The sequence below is a fragment of the Ursus arctos genome, unplaced genomic scaffold, assembly GCF_023065955.2.
Source record: "Ursus arctos isolate Adak ecotype North America unplaced genomic scaffold, UrsArc2.0 scaffold_9, whole genome shotgun sequence".
NCBI classification, from domain to species: Eukaryota; Metazoa; Chordata; class Mammalia; order Carnivora; family Ursidae; genus Ursus; species Ursus arctos.
The window spans coordinates 42,956,692-42,979,350 of NW_026623111.1; the positions used below are offsets into that span (position 1 = coordinate 42,956,692).

At 37.1% G+C, this 22,659-nt stretch overlaps 2 protein-coding genes and 1 long non-coding RNA gene across 4 annotated transcripts in view; 2 read left to right on the plus strand and 1 right to left on the minus strand.

The window, feature by feature from the left end:
* PAICS (phosphoribosylaminoimidazole carboxylase and phosphoribosylaminoimidazolesuccinocarboxamide synthase) overlaps window positions 1-5,905 on the plus strand; it is a 42,566-nt gene extending 36,661 nt beyond the window's left edge. For both annotated transcript variants that reach the window (XM_048211758.2, XM_026508950.4), the window contains one exon: window positions 2,162-5,905. In XM_048211758.2, the coding sequence (XP_048067715.2) occupies window positions 2,162-2,328 (167 nt within the window). In that variant the 3' untranslated portion in view covers window positions 2,329-5,905. The remainder of the gene's footprint in view (window positions 1-2,161) is intronic.
* On the minus strand, window positions 5,289-9,497 carry LOC130543261 (uncharacterized). The gene is made up of 2 exons (XR_008958475.1): window positions 7,093-9,497; window positions 5,289-5,764 (listed from the first exon to the last, which is right to left on the minus strand). It is a non-coding gene; the product is annotated as an uncharacterized LOC130543261 (long non-coding RNA).
* Window positions 9,498-9,810: 313 nt separating this feature from the next.
* Window positions 9,811-22,659, plus strand: part of SRP72 (signal recognition particle 72) — a 29,115-nt gene continuing 16,266 nt past the window's right edge. The window contains exons 1-9 of the mRNA XM_026508952.4: window positions 9,811-9,967; window positions 12,270-12,390; window positions 14,900-15,023; window positions 16,347-16,490; window positions 16,569-16,680; window positions 18,673-18,704; window positions 19,338-19,462; window positions 19,552-19,609; window positions 22,293-22,424. Of these exons, the coding sequence (XP_026364737.2) occupies window positions 9,859-9,967; window positions 12,270-12,390; window positions 14,900-15,023; window positions 16,347-16,490; window positions 16,569-16,680; window positions 18,673-18,704; window positions 19,338-19,462; window positions 19,552-19,609; window positions 22,293-22,424 (957 nt within the window). The 5' untranslated portion in view covers window positions 9,811-9,858. The remainder of the gene's footprint in view (window positions 9,968-12,269; window positions 12,391-14,899; window positions 15,024-16,346; window positions 16,491-16,568; window positions 16,681-18,672; window positions 18,705-19,337; window positions 19,463-19,551; window positions 19,610-22,292; window positions 22,425-22,659) is intronic.

A 22,659-nucleotide genomic window follows, 5' to 3' on the forward strand; every position in this document is an offset into this window, starting at 1 on the left:
TTAAGCCAGTCCTCTTTTTTTTTTAGCCCCATTTTCACCCCCCACCTCTCCCTTCAAAGGTATTGGGTGCCACTAATTCCTCAACCTTTGCATGGGTTTTTTAATGTTGGTCACATTGTTTCTCATCTTGCCCTGCTTCCAGTTCAGGATAAAATTTTCTTGGTCTACTGAATTAGTTACCACTCCATTTCCTTTTCAGCTGACAAAAAGTTATCACTGTTACTTCTTTGTTCTTACATGTTCATGTCTATTTTCTTTATTCCCTTTACTACTGTTTTTATTTTTATTTTTTTAAAGTTTTGGCAGATATCTTTAATTCAAGTATAGAAAAAATAGGATATCCTTAATAAAAATATTTTTTACAGCCGAGTATATTTGATTTATAATCAGTAAACATACTGAACAAACTTTTTAATATAACATTCAGCTACTTACTGCTGTCTTTATACAGTTTCAGGGATACACCTTGTGATTAATCCATCTTTAACTAGATCTTTAGCTGGACATCTGATTGTATCAGCTTCTCTAGTTAAAAATTTTCTATGGCTATAAATGAAAGTATAACTAAATTTATGCCAGAGGAATAGTATAGGTATTATCAGTGGAGTTTAAAAAAGGAAGAATGTGATGACCAAAAATTTGGCAGTTTTTATCTAGTACTGTCCAAGGAGACAGAGGGACTCTGGAAGATTTGTACATTCTGGTGGCTAGAACTGGGGATAATCTTTTGAGGAAAAGTTTTATGTGGCCTTTGTAAAATACTGAAAACTATTTCTCTTTCTCTTATAGCATGCTCACTAGATAACCTAACTTTTTGCTAATTAAGCTTTCATGATGTTAGAAAGGGAGTCCTGAGCAGTGCAGGCACAGGTATTTCAGTTACTAGAGTAGAACCCTGTACCTAGAATACTACTACTATTACTAACAGTTGACATTCATTGAGTACTTACTATGCACCAGGCACTGCTCCAAGCACTTTATCTATATTAACTTGTTGAATACTCCCATCTTAATAGATAAGGACACTAAAGTTAACATTAAGTACCTTGACCAATGTCACATAGTAAGTGATGGAGCTGCATAAATTGATTTATTAATACAAACTAATAAATTTGCCTTGTGATTTATACTTGATTCTTATTGGAGGTAGTGGGAGTCAAAGAGCCTGATGAATTCCAAGACTGTTGGGGAAATGGAACTTTTGGATCTGTAAGCTAGTTAGTACTTCACTGGAGCAACACAGGCTTAATAGTACCACTCCATAATAGAAAGTCTGCCTGAGTAAACATGTGGCCCCCAAGGAAGTTACTCTCTTAGATCTTATTAATACTAAATTTACTTAGAACCTGGTATTCCATAAAATTATTCTTTGGTTTTAACTTTTTTACTGCTTAAAGATGTTAGAATAGTTCAAGTGCAAAGACAAAAGTAGCAGCTAGAAAATTATCAAAAAAATTTACATACCTCAAGTTTATCCAAGAACAGGTGCTTCTGTCCACTTGATCCTTGTTTTATTTCTATTGTCTTTCATCAGTGATTTAAAGATTTACTGTATGTGAAAAGAACTTCGAAAAGGGTGAATTTCTTTGCAGATGGATTCGGTGAAAAAGTGATAGATGGGGGTGCCTGGGTGGCTCAGTCATTAAGCGTCTGCCTTCGGCTCGGGTCATGATCCCAGGGTCCTAGGATTGGACCCCGCATAGGGCTCCCTACTTTGGCAAACTTGCTTTTCCCTCTCCCTCAGCCTGCTGCTCCCCCTGCTGCACGCTTGCTCTCTGTCAAATAAACATATAAAATCTTAAGGTGATGGATGATATATATAAAATACCTGTTCATGGTAGAGAAATATTACTAATCCTCTTAACAATCACTTTACCACTCAGTAGCAGAGATGGAACTCCTCTGCAGATCCCACTTTAGACAAGGATGGTACAATAGCTTTTTATTGTTTGTGATAAACAGGACTTTTCTGAGTATAAAATAGTTTACTAGGGGCCCCTGGCTGGCTCAGTTGGTAGAGCATGTGATTCTTGATCTCGGGGTTGTGACTTTGAGCCCCATGTTGTGTGTAGAGATTACCTTTAAAAAAAAGTTTACTAAGTGCTCTTTTCATTATTAATTGACAGCTTAATATTCTGTCTTTCCCTTTCTGAACCAATAGGTCTTGGCTGTTCAACCATACTTTCTCCAGAAGGATCAGCTCAGTTTGCTGCTCAGATATTTGGATTAAACAACCATTTGGTATGGGCGAAACTGCGAGCAAGTATATTGAACACATGGATTTCCTTGAAGCAGGCTGACAAGAAAATCCGAGAGGGCAATTTATAAAACATCATTGCTTTTTTTTTTTTTTTTTTTTTTAAGAAGAGCTACATTTCTTGTTTCATTTCAGAAAAAAATCAAGATGGAAAGTTTTTAAATCAAAGAAAACAGTAAAATTTATTAGTGAATAAATGCTTCTCTAGATTCATGGATCAGTAGACTCTATGGACATATTAACATTTCTTCAGAGGAAGTGAAATTACTATAAGGACACTTTTAAAATCTCTTAGCTACTATATGGTCACAGGTAGATAACAATCCAAATGTATTCCTTAAATGCTAATAATGTCCTATTATAGAGCTCTAAAGTTACACTTGACCTTCTGTATCTCAACCCGTAAGTTTTAAAAAGTTAAAATGTTTGTATCTTAGAGTGATAAGAGCAATATAGTCCTCTTTTATATTATGATCTTTACAAAATCTTAAGGGTGTGGTGTTTTATTTGCAGTCAGTATCTCAAAATAGATGTGTATTTATCCCCAGCTATAGACCAGGATGCTGTTTTGTTTTGCTTTTATTTGTTTAAAGTTGAGATTGGTGTTGGGGGTAGGGAAGACACATGAAATAAGATGAAAAGATACTGTGGGAGCCATAGAAAGGGTACTTTTCTGAAAACTTCTCTGATGGATGTCAGGGCAATATCCCATGGGAAAAAAAAAAAGTAGAGTCACCTTTGTCATTCCAGATGAAAGATTTACTAAATCTTACTTAGCTATAATGGGTGCCTCTATGGATCATAAAGTTCTTTTAATTCTGATAATACATGTTTTAGCCAAACTAACAATCTTCAGCCTACCATGATTTTCCAAAATTGGAATCTCCTAGTTGATAACCATACTAGTTTCTTTCTTACAACAATAGAAGTCTGGGGAGGGTACCCAGTAAGATTGACCTCTAAAGGAGCGGTTGTTACTGAGAGGTGTTATAATTCATCATCAATCTATAAACCATATTTGGAAATCACTGTTACATTATGCAGACCTGAGGACTTTTTTATAGATAACTAAATTTTAATCTGAATGTCTATGAACCCCTTAAACTTCCATGTATAATTTTATGTATGTCTTCACTTTTATGGAAAGGGGACAATCAAGGATTTTATCCAAAGGATAAAAATGTTAAGAATCTCTGCTACAGGGATGCCTGGGTGGCTCAGTCAGTGAAGTGTCTGCCTTTGGTTCTGGTCATGATCCCAGGGTCCTGCATCAGGTTCCTCGGTTAGTGGGGAACCTGCTTCTTCCTCTGCCTGCTGCTCCCCCTGCTTGTGCTCACTCTTCTCTCTCTCTGACAAATAAATAAAATCTTAAAAAAAAAAAAAAACAAAAACAAAACTGTGATTTTAAGTGTGGGAAAAAAAAGAATCTCTGCTACAAATGAAATATTGTTAAGATCCTTGCCACTGGCTTACACTGTCTACACCATTTCACCTCCCTCTGAACTGTTAACAAGCTAGCATCTCTTATCACTTCTTTTACCTCATCTCATGGGGTAGGGTATGATTGTCATAACCATTCCTTCCTTTGACTGACACTAAGATATTCCTATCTCAATCCTGATGTTTTTGTTATATTTTTCTTTCCCTTTAAGTATTGACGTTTCCTACTATTGAGTCTATTACTTACAAGTAATTGTTGGAGAAACTCCTTCAGCTAAAACTAGCATTACTGACTCCTAGCTCTATGTTTGTAGACTTGTAGTTAGTTCATTTCTGTCCAAACTTACTTCATCTGCCATCCAGCCTGTTAACTGGCTGTACTCTCTGTCCCAAATCAGAAGTGTTATTTCATCCTTAATGTTTCTCTCTCACATTTTACATCTCACTTACTACAGAGTTCTGAATTTACCCAGTTTACCCATCCTCTGTACAAAAGCCTCAAGTGGGGGTCAAATTCTACATTATTGGACTGATCTAGAAGGTCTTCATTCTCAACATCTTGAAGTTGTCCAAGGACTTATAAACTGTTACCATCTCTTGCAACATAGACTCCTTTGGAATTAGGCCCTTGACTCTCTCCCTAGAGAATTGCACACAAAATTTACCAACAGATTCCATCAGTTTTTGCATTCCCTTGAAGCCTATCCATGGTTTGTAGTTTAAGAATCATTGATGCAATCCATCAAGGGAATTGCTTTCCTCATAATTTTTGGACTGTTACTTATCTGTACTTTTAATTCTTTTTTTTTCTTTTTCCTTTTTGAAAGTTTTAGTTTTAATTTTTATTTAAATTCTTTAGTTCACATACATTGCAATATTGGTTTCAGGAGTAGAATTCAGTGATCCTTGACTTAAATACTACACCCAGTGCATATCATAACAAGTGCCCTCCTTAATACCCACCACCCATCTAGCCCATCCCCCACCCACGCCCTTCCATCAACCCTCAGTTTTTTCACTATCATTAAGAGTCTTTTTATGGTTCATTTCCCTCTTCCCACCCCCCCATATGTTCATCTGTTTTGTTTCTTAAATTCCACATGAGTGAAAACACGGTATTTGTGTTTCTCTGACTGATTTTGCTTAGCATAATACACTCTAGCTCCACGTCATTGCAAATGACAAGATTTCATTCTTTTGGATGGCTGAGTAATATTCCATTGTATATACATACCACATCTTTATCCATTCAATGTACTTTTATTTCTTAGAACTATTAAAATCTATTCTGTCATTAAAATCTATTACCAGAGCTTCATCTTCACTCCATCTATGAAACCTTCCCAAATCCCTTTTTCTTTGTTGAATTGGAAGCTGCAAAAGAAGAGAAAATGTAATCTTACACTTTATTTCTTTATGTTGCCTTTTGCTTTGATGTATGCCTAGTGGTCTGCTAGAGATGGGAGAATTGTAAAAATTATGTACTGCTTCATTCTTTTACGTTAGTTCACAAGAACAATTAAAAAAGATGTGATTTTAACATCTTTAAACTTTGGTTTTGTGGCCTCTGAATAGTTGTCATTGGCTGCAATTTCAGCTCTTCTATCTCCACCTGCAAAAATTCCACCTGCTTTGATGCAGTACAATTTCTTTTTTTTTTTAAGATTTTATTTATTTATTTATTTGACAGAGACAGCCAGCGAGAGAGGGAACACAAGCAGGGAGAGTGGGAGAGGAAGAAGCAGGCTCCCAGCAGAGGAGCCTGATGTGGGGCTCGATCCCATAACGCCGGGATCACGCCCAGAGCCGAAGGCAGACGCTTAACCGCTGTGCCACCCAGGCGCCCCAGTACGTGAGAAATTTCAAACACTGATTTAGACAAGTAGATAGGACTGACCATTTCAATGGTCATTATCAATTTCACTGTTAGATTTTTAGAGTATGTATATCCTCAGTAGGGTAGTATCATTAATACTAGAGAAAATATTTGAAAGTATTTTAACTGTTAGATTAACTTATACAAACCTACCTGGTTTGCCATCTTTGGGTGATTTTACTTTCTTTGGGCTTGTAGGTGAACATAAAAAGAGGAAGAAAAATTTGTCCAAGTAATACAGTAGTTTGTATCATAAAGGCATGCTTATAATTGCTGTTGCTTTAAAGCCTTCTGAAATGTAAACACTATAGCCAAATAAAAGACAAAGATAAGTTGTGTGAAGCTTTATTCATTCATCTATTCATGAAATAACATGCTTTGCCTGGTTTTATTCTAGGCCCTAGGAAAGCAGCACTGAACAGAAGGCCCCCACTGTCACAAAAATCTTATTGGGGATAACAATCCATAAAATATGTCTTAGGTAGAGTTAGGGAAGTATAAGTGCCTATGAAGAATAACCAAGGTGATATGACAGTTCTGGGGATAAGAGGAAGGTTTTTTGCAAAGAGCAGCGCAATGATGTAAAAGAGCAAGTCATGCAAAAATGTGGGGAAGTACCCAGACTAGGGGCAGGAAGTAAAACAGCTCTGTCTTTTTGAGGACCTGCAAACATGCCACTGTTGGCTGCAGCTCTGGTGAGCAAAGGTAAGAATGGAAGGAGATGATGTAAGCAAAGGCTAGATCACTTAGGACCTAGAGGCCTAAAGTATGAAAGGCAAAACCACTGGAAAGTTTGAGCAGGGGCATGATGTGACATATTTAACATGTTTTTAAAGTTCTCTGGCTATTGTGTGGACAAGTAAGGAGACTGGTTAAGGAGCTATTATAGTCCAGGTGAAGGATGATGTGACCTTCAGTAAATTACTTTTTTATGCCTCTACTTCAAGTGTAAAATGAGACTAATAATACTCCCTCCCTCTACTGTTAGGAGATTTAAACGAGTCAACATATGTAAAGTATATCCTGACACAAGAGTACATTATGTAACATCCCCTTTGGCAGACTGTAGAAGATGGTATGAGTAGAATTGATTCACCATGAAAATCACCTTGAATTTAATAATTTAATTTAATTTTAATCACCCTGAATTTAATTTCAGCTGATTTCATTTCTAAACAGGGAAAAAGGGCAGAGAATCAGCATAATGTGGCTTATCCACAGTTCATCTTCAGCCCAGCAGTTCTTGGGAAGCCAGAATGAAAATGTTTTAATGGTGCATTTTGCATTTAACTCCCCACAACCTCAAATTACTTGGCATGGAGTTGTGGTACAGTAAAAATAGCAGTAGAATGAAAAGATTTCCTTGGGCTCATTCCTGTGAGCTTCAGTTCTCATTTGTAAGGTACCACTAAATATTTCTTCTGCCTGCTTCACAAAGTGGATAAAATGACAAGATACTATACATGGAAGCTTCACAAATGGCTAAATGCATTGGTGCAAAAAATAAGGTTTTGAGTACCGGTTATGTGCAAGATCCTGGGGATGCAGCAATTAACAAGATCCAATTTCTGCCCTCAATGAATCTTGGGAGTCTTCCAGGGGCAGACAATTTCAAAACACTACATTGTCTTAATATGGAGTAAATGATCAGGGATTCTGAGTACACAAAAGGAGGAACAAGTATACATTGTGAATGAATGTATTCTTTGCACTCTATTCTTAATCCCTCTTACCTTAATTTTCATTGAATTTATTACCACTGAACATAGTATATATTTGTTTATTGCCTATCTCTCCCAACTAGAAAATATATTCCAAGTATACTGGGTTGTCTTTTTTTTAATTGTGTTCCTATCAACCAGTATAATGCCAGACACCAACACATACGAAGCATTTAGTAAATATTTGTTGAATGAATAAATGTGCAAACTCCCATAGCTACGGCAACATGGAACCACACATAACTAAATGTTAGAGGAGTATAACATGCAAGGGGACTAGGGAGTGAGTAACAAAAGACCTATGTGGATTGGGGAGAGAGAAAGCAGAGGCCAAACCATAAAGGACGTTACATGATAGGCTTTTGGATTTCATCTGGAGGGTAGAAGAGTGGCATCAGATAAATGCTTTTTTTTTTTTTTAAGATTTTTTTATTTATTTGACAGAGAGACAGCCAGCGAAAGAGGGAACACAAGCAGGGGGAGTGGGAAAGGAAGAAGTAGGCTCCCAGCAGAGGAGTCTGATGTGGGGCTCGATCCCAGGACTCTGGGATCACGCCCTGAGCCGAAGGCAGACGCTCAACGACTGAGCCACCCAGGTGCCCAGATAAATGCTTTAAAAGACCACTCTGGAAGACTCGTCTCAAAAATGGCAGATAAAAAGGCAGATGAAATCCATATACTTTCATCCAGTTTGCAACAAAACCTGATGAAAAGGACATAAGAAATAAAACCACAGGAATTCATACCAGAATTCTGAGGAATTTCTGGAAGCTACATAGTATATGCATCAAGACTGATGCAGAAACTAAAACTGAATCCTTTTATAAAGTCAATCTTCTGAGAAGTTAAGGTAATCACCACTAAGGCTGTGGTTCTTAACCTTGGGTGGGGTGGGGCTGTTGCATAAAAACACTTTTGGAGAATTCGATGAAAAGCGACAAAACCTTTCCTCAGAAAAATTCACACAAAATTTTGGGTATATCAGATGTCATCTGGAACTCCCTTACCCCCCTGAAATCTAGGCATAATTAGCTTAAAAACTGTGACAGTTGCACAGTCTTTCAAATGAAAGTCCACAACTCTTTCCATGATTTTTACTAATTCACAGAGCTTATAGTGTCCTGAGATAGAGTTCACTAGACCAGTAGTGCTGTTTTTACATTATACCATACTGATCAGACATGAAATGTACCAGGCACCACTGGACACAACTATGAGCTGGACATACCTTTTACCCTGAAGGAACTCAGCTTAGGGGAGAAATAAGCAAAAACTCATGTTAAAAAGTTGAATACCAACTATGTGCCAGGCAGTGTGCTAGATCCTAGAGATACTGCGGTAAGTGTAAATATGGTCCCTGGCCTCATGGAAATGATAGTCCATATAAACAGGCTTCAAATGAGTGCTCAGAAGTACAGAGCTATATTAGAGAGTAACGGGAATGTCGCCTAGTCTGCAAGGTCAAAGAAGTAACTTTCTAAAATATGGAACCAGGTACAGAAATATTGAAGGATAAAAAGAATAAGATGCTGGGAAAAAGAGAGGAAGTGGCAGGAGTTAGTAGGATTTTGACAATATTTCAGTCTGCAGAGGCGTTCATTAAAATGTCCTGTTTTTTAAGACCATTCAACAGGTACTGCGTTCTGACATTCAAACATATCTTTATATTTATATTTAAGCTTTTACAAAAACCCTAAACCTCTTATGTCTTTGTATTGAGTGCCAGTAAATGCCAGGATGCATGAAGTATCTGTTATCCCCAGAACAATAATAATATTTTCCCTATTTTACACTCGGGAAAACTGGGACTCATAAATAACTTGCTCACATTCAGACATGAGGAGTCGCACGCAGAGCCAGGAACTGAGCCTAGGCATTCTCACCCTTTACACATTATCCTTTGGCTTTATTGCCGACTGTACCTGAACTGGAGCTCACAGGGCAGCCAAGGGGGTTTCATCAAACGTGCTTTGCACTTGTTGGTTCTTTTACCCTCTGTGCCTTTCCTCATATTCGCTTCTCTGCTAGAATTTTACCCAACCCCAGGTTTTCCTAAATCATCTTTTAAGATCCTTTTCAAATACAATTCCTCTATGAAGTGTTCTCCAGCAGAAAGAGAAGCCGTCTCTATCCCCACTTTCCTTCAAAGGGCTCCCTAAGGTTTCTAGTTAGTACTTTACCACTCTATAGGCCTCTTTTGTCTTCCTTACATCGTCATTCAGCTCCGCCTCGTGCAACGAGGGTGCTGCTTCGCCGGCAGTGGTAGCCCCAGAAACGCAGGCTGCTTTGAGCCGAAACTGGTGAATCCCTTCTCGACTCCCCCTCCCGGGGTCCGACACCTCGTTCTTCAGACCAGTTTCAGGTAAGGTGTATCAACCCTATCTATCCACGCAAATTTCTAGCCAAGACCTCTGAGATTACGATCTCCGCCCCTGACTCAAGAATAAGAGCGCTTCCGACTCCGAAACGCTTAGCAACCACCGGCTTCCTCCCCCGCTTGGCCGCCTCCGAGATCCTCTTCCGGGGCAGAGGTCGTCCCGCCCCTTCCTCGCGTCTCCTCCAAGATGGCGAGCGGCGGCGGCGGGGGGGTTTCGGTGCCTGCGCTCTGGAGTGAAGTGAACCGTTATGGCCAGAACGGTGACTTCACGCGCGCTCTTAAGACCGTCAACAAGAGTAAGTGTCGGGGCGGGCGCTGGGGCGGGCCCAGGCCGCAGGGAGGACGCGGCCTCCTTCCGGCGCGCGCGACCACCTCCGAGTAGACTCGGGAATTGGAGATCGCGCCGCCAGCTGCACGGGGGCCGGATCGCGGGGCAGGCGTGGGTTGCAGCCCCTCTGTTCCACCTGATCAACCCTGGGTCCTGGGTTGCTTAGAGCCACGTGTACTTCCCTCTTTACCCTCCGCGGGGTAGCGAGGGTGGAATTTAAAGAGATCGCAACTCCATGCGCCTCTTTCACACTGTTTTCTTACTCGACTCCTCCGTTTTTACTCCTTAATTCGCAAATATCTCACATCACCACCTTTTCTCCTTCCTTTTAGGGGAGTGATCAAGACAGTATTGCTGAGGGAGCTTTTTCTCTAGGGCCGCATCGGAGGGATGAATCTGCTAGGGACACGTAGTTTAGAAGCTGGTGTTGACGAGTTGCAAGCTGTACAGACTCAGGAGAGAGGGAAAAGGGCTGGATATAAATGTTAGGGCTTTCACTCTCATAGATAAAATCTGTCTCCAATGTCATTAGATCAGAAAATATGTGTGTGAAAGCACTAACATTTGAAATAACGTCGGAAGAAAAGTATGGCCTGGTTTGTTTTTGTTTTTCGGGTTTTTTGGGGGGGGGGGTGCCCCGAAGTTGATAATCTTGAGTCAACTGCCTTTGGTGTGAGGTTTACTTATTATATTCATTTATCCTTTACTATGTAACTGTAATAGGGCCATGCTTTTTAATGCTCTGTCATGGTAAATTCTTTACTGAAGATGCAGCCTGTATTTGGTTAGATTTGAAAAAGTGATTACTAAGGCAGGCTTTGGCTGTTTAAAGCAGTAACGTACAAATTATGTCAGTAGCATACAGGATTGTATAATTTTCAGTATCCTGTTGTAAATGTAAAAAGAAGTGATTGTGCCACAGTGCACTTTTGATGATTTCAGACATTAAGAAAAATAGCTACTGATAATAGTTAATTTGATTCCTAAACTTGCTTTGAATTAACTTTAGCCCTTGGCTAAACCGGCAACCAGTATATTCAGTAGCAGTGTAGTAAGTATTTTGCAGGAATTATTTAATCAGCACTTTCAGTTTGTTGATCAATATATATTTTCTTAATTGGGAAAAATTTATATGATTCTTACACAGATTTGGGTTCCTAATGTTGCCAGGGGCAAGGGTAGTGATTGTGGTCATTTTGACACTGAACCACTGTTCAACTTTGAAACTTTGCCATCTGAGTCCTTCCTTGTCCCCTTTTGGTCGGTCGTCTTAGGTGAAAAGGGAAATTTTGAGTGGTTTTTGGAAATACTGCCAGCAAAATAACTTGCATTTGTATACGTTACAGCTCATAGATTTTTCTAAAGTATTCTCATTTATTCTTAATAACTTTCATACTCGTTTTGCAGATCAGAAAACTGGCATTTGGCAGTGAAATGATTTGCCCATGACCTAAAGACACAAACGACAAGCTTGTACTCAAACCTAAGTCATTTGCTTCCAAATTCTACATGAACTTTTTTCTTTCTTGGTGAACTAATGGAATGTGTAGGATGTAGCATGGGTCCTAAGGTGAAAAAGCTGGAGAAAATAGCTTCTTTCTTCTTTATTTCATTATTTAAAATTTTCTTTTTGCTATATGCATCCTGGGAATCTATCTCATTGGAAATCTTACTAAATTATAACTGCCTTTTTGCCACTTCTTAGTGGTCATTTTTTTTTTTTAATGTTTCAACTAATTGTTGCTGCAATAAAATTGGAAATGTAGCTTCTTGAGGCAGGGGGTGGGAAAATTTAGGAAAATGTGAGAAGGGAATGGATTTTAAAATTGTTTTCCTGGGGGCGCCTGGGTGGCACAGCGGTTAAGCGTCTGCCTTCGGCTCAGGGCGTGATCCTGGCGTTGTGGGATCGAGCCCCACATCAGGCTCTTCCGCTGTGAGCCTGCTTCTTCCTCTCCCACTCCCCCTGCTTGTGTTCCCTCTCTCACTGGCTGTGTCTATCTCTGTCAAATAAATAAATAAAATCTTTAAAAAAAAAAAAAATTGTTTTCCTGGGGCGCCTGGGTGGCGCAGCGGTTAAGCGTCTGCCTTCGGCTCAGGGCGTGATCCCGGCGTTCTGGGATCGAGCGCCACGTCAGGCTCCTCCGCTATGAGCCTGCTTCTTCCTCTTCCACTCCCCCTGCTTGTGTTCCCTCTCTCGCTGGCTGTCTCTATCTCTGTCTAATAAATAAATTAAAATAAAATAAAATTGTTTTCCTAAAATTGTTCTCTAGTACTGCAGATCAACAAGGATGATGTAACTGCCCTGCACTGTAAAGTGGTATGCCTTATCCAAAATGGAAGTTTCAAGGAAGCCTTGAATGTCATCAATACTCACACTAAAGTGTTAGTCAAGTAAGTGATTCAGTTAGTTGTTTGTGTAGTTATTAGAAATATGGTTACCATAGCTATAACCATTTCCATGTTTGTTTTTTTCTCACTATTCAGGGATTTTTGACCTTCCTTCTTTTTTGCTTGGCAATAGTATTTCTGAAACTGGAAGGAGCAATAGTATCTTTGTTGTTTTCTGCCTTGGGGAGCCTTTTTTCTTTACCTCTGTCTTCCCTTTGAACCACTAAGAAGCAGGTAAACTGCTGAAGGATATGGGTCATAAATGTAATGAATTCTTGGATGACATAAGGAGGCAGAGAAGGTAGAATGTGGGTAGGGATGTTTAAATAGAGGCCTTTAGGATGGTATGGCAGTCTTAGCCTGACCTCAGTGGCTACCTCCTTTGAGAACTGTTGAGGTGAGTATGATTTTTAGGTCAAGATCGTTCGGTGTCAGAGTTCTTTAGCAGTCTTTAGAATATCTAGCATTTGTTGTTGTTGTTGTTAATCTTTTTCATTTATTTCATTTATCATTTCATGAAATGTGAATTTATGTTCTAAATTTTTACTGTAATTTGGTTTTGTTTTTTTTTTACAGTTATGCCTAAGCCCCAAAAGAAATAGGTATTGAAATAAAATTTTTTGCAGTATATTTACTCTTTAATGAAATACTGGCTTATAAAGTTAAAAACAATGTACATTTGACCCTTGAACATCTCGGGTTAGGGGCACCAATCCTCCGAACAGTTGAAAATCTGTATATAACTTCAGACTCCTCAAAACCTGTACTGATAGCCTACTATTGACTGGAGGCCTAACAGATGACAAACAGTCGATTAACACATTTTTTATGTTATATGTATTATATATTATATTTTTAAAATAAAGTAAGCTAGAGGAAAGAAAATGACATTAAAATCATAAGGAAGAGAAAATACATCTAGGGTGCTATACTGTATTTATTGAAAAGTATCCACATATAAGTGGACTCACGCAGTTCAAACCCATATTCAAAGGTCAACAACTATATAGTATACTTTTTGTATAAGAAAAGGAGGATGTAAGAATTTATGTGTGTATTTTCCTGTATTTGCAAAAACAAACACTAGGTGGAGAAACAGTGAATAAAAATAGTCAGTAGGAAGTAAAGGGGAGCAGGGTAGATGTGAATAGCAGTGGATGTAAAACCTCTTAGTGTATACCTTTTTGGTATTGGGGGGAGTTCGAGCCATATCTACACAGAAAGATTGAAAACTAATTTTAAAACTTTACTAAAAATAAAGTAAAGGGGACACTGCTTTCTAATAAACATGTTTATACTAAAATTCAATATCTTTTTTTTTTTTTAAGATTTTATTTATTTATTTGACAGAGAGACAGCCAGCGAAAGAGGGAACACAAGCAGGGGGAGTGGGAGAGGAAGAAGCAGGCTCCCAGCAGAGGAGCCTGATGTGGGGCTCGATCCCAGAACGCTGGGATCACGCCCTGAGCCGAAGGCAGATGCTTAACGACTGAGCCACCCAGGCGCCCCTAAAATTCAATATCTTGACTTTTGGTTATTTTGTGACATAGGGAGATTTTCAGATAATTTTTTTAGCCAAGTAAATAAAGGATGTTGTCATTTGCTTGATAAATATTCTTTCTCATGGATTATGGTTAAAACTCCAAACTGAGGGGCACCTGGGTGGCTTAGTTGGTTAAGCAACTGCCGTCAGCTCAGGTCATGATCCCAGTGTCCTGGGATTGAGCCCCACATTAGGCTCCCTGCTCATGGGGAGCCTGCTTCTCCCTCTCCCTCTGCCTGTTGTTCCCCCTGCTTGTGCTGTCTCTTCTTCTGTCAAATAAATAAATAAGATCTTTAAAAATAAATAAATGAAACTCCAAAATGAGTTTCAAGTGTCACATTAATGTAGATGACTTGTCAGTGTAGATTGGTAATGTTTTTATTGTGTGTTTATCAATTGGTTGCAAGTACTGTGTTCTTTTAAGATTTTAGTTACCTTTTCTTTGCTATTCATTTGCTTTTTTGAACACATGTAAAGCAGCTTTATATGGCTTATTATTTGATTAGTTGATCTAAGAAACTTCTATAATAACCCATTAAAAATAGTGTTCAGTCGGTGGAGCATATCACTCTTGATCTCAGGGTTGTGAGTTCAAGTCCCATTTGGGCATGGAGATTACTGAAAAACAAAATCTTGAAAAAAAACAAAATAGTGTTCAGATTGTTTTTTTTAATCTAAGACAATTAGTTATTTAGCTGAATCATGATTTCATTCTTAGATGTTTGGTTTCAAAGGGCCAATAATTCTAAGAATATCCATGAAAGCAAGAGAGGCAAGGGAAATGGATGTACTATTTTCTGCCACTTGTGAACTGATTTTCAGACATGTTACTAAACTTTGTCAGTTTTCTCCTCTGTTGTTAATGGAGATCAAATGATTTAATATAGATCAGGTGCTTATAGCATATTTGTCATAGTGGGTGCTCTGCATTGTTAGCTAATGATCAGATAATGGTTTTTTCTTTTTCAGTAACTCTCTTTCCTTTGAGAAGGCATATTGTGAGTACAGGCTGAACAGAATTGAGAATGCCTTGAAGACAATAGAAAGTGCCAATCAGCAGACAGACAAACTAAAGGAGCTTTATGGACAAGTGGTAATTACTGCTTTAAAATACATGTTGACTGTCATCCTGAGTGAGCATGACTGTACCTGTAGCGAGGAGCAGGGATGAGGAACCTCAGCCCATCCTGATGCTCCACCAAACTTGCCACCAAACCAGTTCTTGAGGTTTGAACATATTCCCTCTTCTTGATCTTCACACAAACAGTTGCATATATAATATTCTATGAATAAATTATTTCAGGTTAATTAGAAAATTAGAATTAAAAACTATCCTATGAAATTTTGACTTTTTAATTGGAAAGATGAAGGCCAGTGGGATATATGTAACACAGTTTTGAAATTATATTTCTAGTTTTTAACACATTTTGTTTTAAGGTTAAAATAAACTAAATCATGATAAATAAGAATTTGGATGAATTGAACTAGTTTATGAATTCCCTAAAACTATCTTATTCTGAAAGGGTTTGAGACCTATAGTTAAGCCTAATGTAAAAATAGAGCTGTTAATGATGAGAGGACAGAAATGTTTTAGTAGAACTAACAAAACCCTCTTAAAGATTTTTAAAATGTCAGTAAGGGCAAATAATGTAATAAATGTCCCCAAGAGATAGGAGGAGTTTAACAATACATACAGGTTGGAGAAAGATTTGGACAAGTTCATGGATTGTAGGTTTATAAAGAACTTTTAAGGTAAGCAAGGCAAATTTAGGGTAAATTCCACCATTTTGAGTTTGATGAAGGGCATCAGTCTCTGTCATATATAGTTGTCTTGATTTAATTTATCCAGAGTGGCAGTTGTTATTGCCCTTTAGAACAACTTGAATGAAATAAGCACGAATTATGTTTTGTGTGCTTGATATTAACCTTTTACTAGTTGGTTTCTGGGAAAGAGAAAATAATTAAATATAGGGAACTCCTAGGAAATATTAACTCATTTTGTTAACATCTAATTTTGTTCCTGTTCACTGGGGCTTAATAATCATTTTGTGGGTGGGAAAATTTTTTCATTGTAAGTCAGATTTAGGTAGCAGGGTGATTTCTTTGGAAAGATTTTCTTTCACAACCCACTTAGGCATTTTCCTAACCTCAGGAAGGGGGTAAATATAATGACTTCTATCTGAATCATGACTACAAATCTACAGTGTAGTAGAGATTCATTCATTGCAAGTTTTTGAAAGTATTAGTAGCACACAGAACTAATGGAAAAATTGTAAAGGAAAAACTGTTGATTGCCCATATCATGCTGAATAACCTTTCCTACTTAGTGATTCAAAAAAAGGTTTATATGATGTTTGAGACATAATACTGTATTTGTCTTCTCCTCTGATCTTTTACTTGGTATTTGTCTCCCTAGTTATACCGGTTAGAACGCTATGATGAATGCTTAGCAGTGTATAGAGATCTTGTCCGAAACTCCCAAGATGATTATGATGAAGAGAGAAAAACAAACCTTTCAGCAGTTGTTGCAGCTCAAAGCAATTGGGAAAAAGTGGTTCCAGTGAGTATCTGTATGTACCCACACAGCTGTGAAAAATATTCCTGTCTAGTGTTTGACTGGTATTTTGCTCCATGACAGGAGAACTTGGGCCTCCAAGAAGGCACACACGAACTATGCTACAATGCTGCATGTGCTCTGATAGGACAAGGCCAGCTGAGCCAAGCAATGAAAATCCTACAAAAAGCTGAAGGTTGGAAGTTTATTAAAATTATGTGTAATTGTAATATGCATATAACGTAAAACATTTTTTCCAAAAATTGAATTTGATTTTTGTGAAATTTATAATTGGAAATTATTGATGCAGTGGGAATTTCTCAAAGTTCATCTATCCTGTCTCTTGGCATTTTAACATGTCTCTCCCCTATTTCTGTCTAATCCTAAGCCAGAGTACTTGTCCATTTTCATCCATACCAGACCTTATTTTGAGATTTTTTTAATAAGTCACTATAAGTATTAAATGTAAATTGAGTTAATGTCAAGCATTTACAGCAGTACATGGCATATAACATAAGCATCCAGTAAATATTGATTATCATTATTAAACTGGTACTCAAGTACGGTGATAATTAGTGTGCCTGTGTGTGTACGTGCATGCATGCATATACACTGCATTTGTATTGGTAACGCTATTCAAGCACAGTTTAACTCCATTTAGTATGTTTTCATATACAACATTTACATGCTTTGAAGCTTTTAATTAAGAAAAAAAGAAAAATAGTCCTACTAGCTTATGTTTGTTTTCAGCTCTAGAAACATGTAAACTTTTCTTCTGTGTACATATTTCCCTGGAAGCTATAAAAGTGATGTAGGGACTTCAGTGACAGTGGGGAGGAAGAAAAGGTGAAGCAGGGTCGATTTTAAATGTTGGAGGTTAAAATAAAAGCAGAAGTTGGAGAACCATGAGAAGAAAAATATGTTTGAGAATTATAATTACTTGATTATACCCAGTATGGACAGTGGTGTGGGAAAAGGACATTCTTCTACATGGAAGTTTTGAGTGTAAAAATAATACTGACTTTGCAGTGGACAATTTAGTAATGTGTGGCAGATTTTAAAATTTGCATACCCTTTGATCCAAGGATTTCATTTTAAGGAAATAATTAGATTAATTAATAATAGTAAGATAAATGAAGAAATTTATTATAAGGAAATAGATAAATTCATGTATGTATTTTTATGAATCCTAATTGAAGGAATAGTCATAAGAAAAAATTAGAAACCTCATGAGTTTCTGTCCTATAAGAGGATTGGCTAAGTTTTACCATGACCACAAAATAGATTACAATGCAATCATTTAAAATAAAAATGTAGATCTAGGGGCATCTGGGTGGCTCAGTTGGTTAGGCTCAGGTCATGATCTCATGGGTCCTGGGATCTAGCCCCCCACATCAGGCTCCATGCCCAGCAAGGAGTCTGCTTCTCTCCTCCCTCCGTCTCTCTCTCCCTCTCTAAAATAAATAAATCTTTTAAAAAAATAATGTAGATTTTTATTTATTATAATATTAAGATGTTCACAATATATTAAATGGGGGAGGGAGGTCTCAAAATAGTATGTAGAATATCACAATTTCATTTTAAAAGCAGCTGTGCATTTGCATTTAAAAAACAGTAATGAAAATGCTAATAGTGGTTGTCTCTTGGTGGTGGGATTATTGTCTTTACTGTTTTTTTTGTCATTGATTTTTTGCAATCAGCATTTGTTACATTTATATTTTTTAAATGCCTTTAAAATTTTTTTAACCCAGAGATTACAAATGAAAGAAAAATGCCAGAGAGCTAGAATAGTCAGGAACTGATAGTATTTATGTAACATTTATTATTATTTATGTTGATGCTAATAATAAAATCCAAGTTTGCTTGTTATTAAAATTATCTTGAAATCTTCTGCCCAAGAATTTAGTTCTTGGGGCCCCTGCATGGCTCAGTCGGTGGAGCAGCTGCCTTTGACTCAGGTCATAATCCCAGGGTCCTGGGACTGAGCCCTGTATTGGGCTCCCTGCTCAGTGGAGAGCCTGCTTCTCCCACTCCCTCTGCTTGCTGCTCTGCCTACTTGTGCTCTCTTTATCTCTCTGTCAAATAAATAAATAAAATCTTTAAAAAAAAAGAATTTTTTGCTCTTCATAATGGTGAAAGGAATGGCAGTTACCTGCGATATTAATTTTAAAACCATTTTTTCTTATAGATCTTTGCCGCCGTTCGTTATCAGAAGATTCTGTAAGTATTCCACTGATATTAAACCCAAATTTTACATTCTAATATAAATTTATAGCATGCGTCATTGTAGTATTTATTGACTTGTTAGAGTAGGTGGTGATTTATTAAATATAAATCACAGTAAAAATCCTCTTGATCAATTATTTGATGAAATCTTAGGCTGGGAAATTGCAATACCACAATTTTTATATGCCGTATACATTCTATTTTAAATTTATATTAATATAAATACATTCTCTTACTTTAGACGTAAGGCTCAGACCTTTTAATATGGGTCCTTTCATAGGAATCCCATGCGTATTTCTTAAATGAACCACAAATAATCCAACAGTCATAATTTCCAGTTGTCTTAAAGACAGTTATGAAGTAGTTTCATTACAGAGTCCTTATAGCTGTTAGCCTTTTCATCAATCTTTTATTGTTTTCTGGCACTCACTATTTACACAGTAATTTACTTTTGGAATGACCTTTGTCAAATTCCTAAATTTTAACAAACTGATTCTAAGGGAAGTTTTCTGAAAATTATATGTTGTCTTTAAGATAGTGTACCTTTTGAATGTTTGGAATACTTGGTAAATATGAAGATCGATTTGGAGAATTTACAGGGGGAAAAATGTTTCTTTTTCTCCTTAGGATGGGACTGAGGAAGACCCACAGGCAGAACTGGCCATCATTCATGGGCAGATGGCCTATATTCTGCAGCTTCAGGGTCGTACAGAGGAGGCGTTACAACTTTACAATCAGATAATAAAACTAAAGTAAGTTATTAAAATGAAGTGCCTTTTATAGGGGATGAAGTCTCTTTTTAAAGGTTTGTTTCTTTTTGACTGTCGCTTATTGTTCACAGGCCAACAGATGTGGCATTGCTAGCTGTGATTGCAAACAACATCATTACTATTAACAAGGTATGGGATATCCATGGCTTTCTTACATTTATATTTTATACTGAAAATATTCCCTCATCTTCATCTTTTTTCCATACCACAGTCCAGTTGTAGCAAAATCACAATCACAGGTTGACTTTCATAATGATGATTCTGCAATCTATATTCAAGTAATAAAACTTTTTTGCATTTATAGTCTCTGGACTATCTTACCCTTTTCCCAGTTTATAATAAGGTGGAGAATCTGTATATTGAAAAATAAATTGTTTGGACTCTTAAACTAAGGATGCACTTATTTTATGTGTCATTTTTATCTGTTGAGTCTAAGTTTTCTATATATGATTTTTTTCTTTCCAGTGGTTTTTATTTTGGGGGGAAGGGAGACATGCCCACCCCTAAAGCCACATGTCAAATGTAATTACAAGTAGGAATATAAATGATCCTAAAGAGTACTATACTAGCAAAATTAACCACCATTTAAAACATTGTTTTAATGGAAGAACATTTCAGATTTGAAATTGAAGTCAGTAGAAAATAAGAAAAGTAACATTTGATTTCTTTTGATAAACTGTGATTTTTCAAGTGCCATCTTATTTCATCTTCACAGTTATATTTTTAGGTGGCAGTACTTGCCTCCAATTTGTAGGAATATAATCTGAGGCTGAAAGGAGTTAAGTTATTTTTATAAGGTCATAGCCTGTTAGAGGTAGAACTTGGATTCAGATTCTAGTCTCTTGACTCGAGTCCTTCGTGGTACTTCCCTCCTCCAATAGCAGAAATTCAGAAGGTCTCCAGAGATGAGATAATAGCATTTGAGAGAGTAGTAGTTGTAGGATGTTGCAGGCCTTTGGCATGGTTTAGGGTTTCAAAAACTGATTCTGGCATTTGAATCTTAGCAGCATTATATACTTGCCTGTGTATGAATTATTTGAAATGCCAGTGAGGATAAATTCTTTTTACCTGATATAATTATGGGAAGGAGAGTGTGTGAAACACTAAATAACTTAATCTTGTTGTAGTTATATACCAAACTCTTTTTTTTAAGATTTTTAAAAAATTATTTCTTAGAGCGAGAGATTAGAGGGAGAGGGATATACCGAACTTTCTTTAGTCAACAGACTTTTTATTCAAAATAGTGCTGGATGAAATAATAATGCAAAAGAAATAGAAACTCAGTCTTAATCATTACATCATTTAAAAATCTCATTCTGGTATTGAAAAAAAAGTACGTGTTTAAATTTTTGACTTTTTAACTGCAGTATTGGTGAAAGAAAAGGTCTCTGAGCTGGTAAATTTATGGCTCACCCTTGAAAATGAGGGTTACAGTTTGAAGGTTAAACGACAGCATAAGCAAGTGAACATATGGAGAAATACTTATGGCTTATGAGAAGAAAATGAGAAAACAGAAGTTAAAAGGATACATACATGCTAGTTAAAAATTTTTAAAAGTTTAGATTGAATGAGAACAAAGTATGGGAGGCCTTGAAAATCAAATTTTTGAATAGGTGCCATGATAGCAAAGTTTAAGAGAAGTCTGGCAGTGGCATGCATGATGAATTGAAGTATTAAAATAGTACAGAGGAAAACCAACTAAAAATCTGGTTTCTTAAGAATTGATTTATGTGAGGGGCTCCTGGATGGCTCAGTCGGTTAAATGTCTGCCTTCGGCTCAGGTTATGGTCCTGGGGTCCTGGGAACGAACCCCATATCAGGCTCCCAGCTCAGCGGGGAGTCTGCTTCCCCCTCTCCCTCTGTCCTTCTCCCCAGCTTGTCCTCTCTCTCTCTCAAGTAAATAAATAAAATCTTAAAAAAAAAAAAAAGCAGTTGATTTATATGAAAGTTTTTTGCTGTACATTAAAATAATTTTTACATTGGTTTGAAGCTTCACACTCAGAAAAAGTGGTATTTATTTCAGATATCTTCTTTGTCTCCTTTTAGTCTTCAAACTAGTAGAAGACCTGGTTTAAAAACATAGAGTATCACTTACTTGTGAATATATTATTTAAGAAAGCTAGAATACAGTGCACACAGTAGACATTCCGATGCTCAGTTTGTCCTTCTCAAGATGCATGTAATTTAATTGTCTTCCTTCCTAGAAAGGTATGTGACATTCTGTAATTTTTAACGGGACTTTTATAAGGCAGATAACACTGTGTTTGCTGCACACAAGTTTGAGAATTTGAGCGTCTTTGAGCTACTGCCTAGGTGAGAAGGGCCTTAAGGAAAAGAAAAACAGCAGCTATTTTACATTAGCTTTTTTTTTGCTAAACAGGGTTTCAAAAGAGGTGTGAATTTATTTCTGAATTTTAATGATTTGCTTACGTAATGACTGTTTCAAAGAGGAAAGAATTATTTTCCTCATTTATCATCTAAATTCTAAAGGGCATGGTTTGTAGATTACAGATTTCTTTGTATCTTCGTAGTCTTGATTTCCACTGTAAGATTTGTTCTGTCCATAAGTACTTTTCTTCAAAAAGCTCAAAACAAGCAGTTAATAGTGGAAGGATAAATCAAAAGAAAACCAAGAACCCAAGACAAATTTATATGCATCTTAGGGGTTTAAACAACCTAACCAGGTAGATGTATTATCTTCCAAGCTCTCTTGTGTATAAAGTAACTAAATGGAAAAGGAATAGAGTCTTGACATGTTAAAAGGTTAAAGTCTGAGATTGCTGTTAATGACAGATGAACTTTTCTTTGTCAGGACCAAAATGTCTTTGACTCCAAGAAGAAGGTGAAATTAACCAATGCAGAAGGAGTAGAGTTTAAGCTTTCTAAGAAACAGCTACAAGCTATAGAATTTAACAAAGCTTTACTTGCTATGTACACAAATCAGGTAGGTAGCAAATCTCTCATTGCTCTGGCTAAACCTTTTGTTGGAGTATGGCATATGAGGCATAATGGGTGGTGTAACAGTCCAATCTGTGTATATTTTTTGTCTTACACCAATGTATTTTTCAGAATGTCATATATCATAAATTTTGTTAAACACGTAATTTGCCCAGTTCTTCGTAAAGGTCTATAGCTGCCTCTTAAGAGGAAGAGGACACTATTCACACTTGTAAATGAGA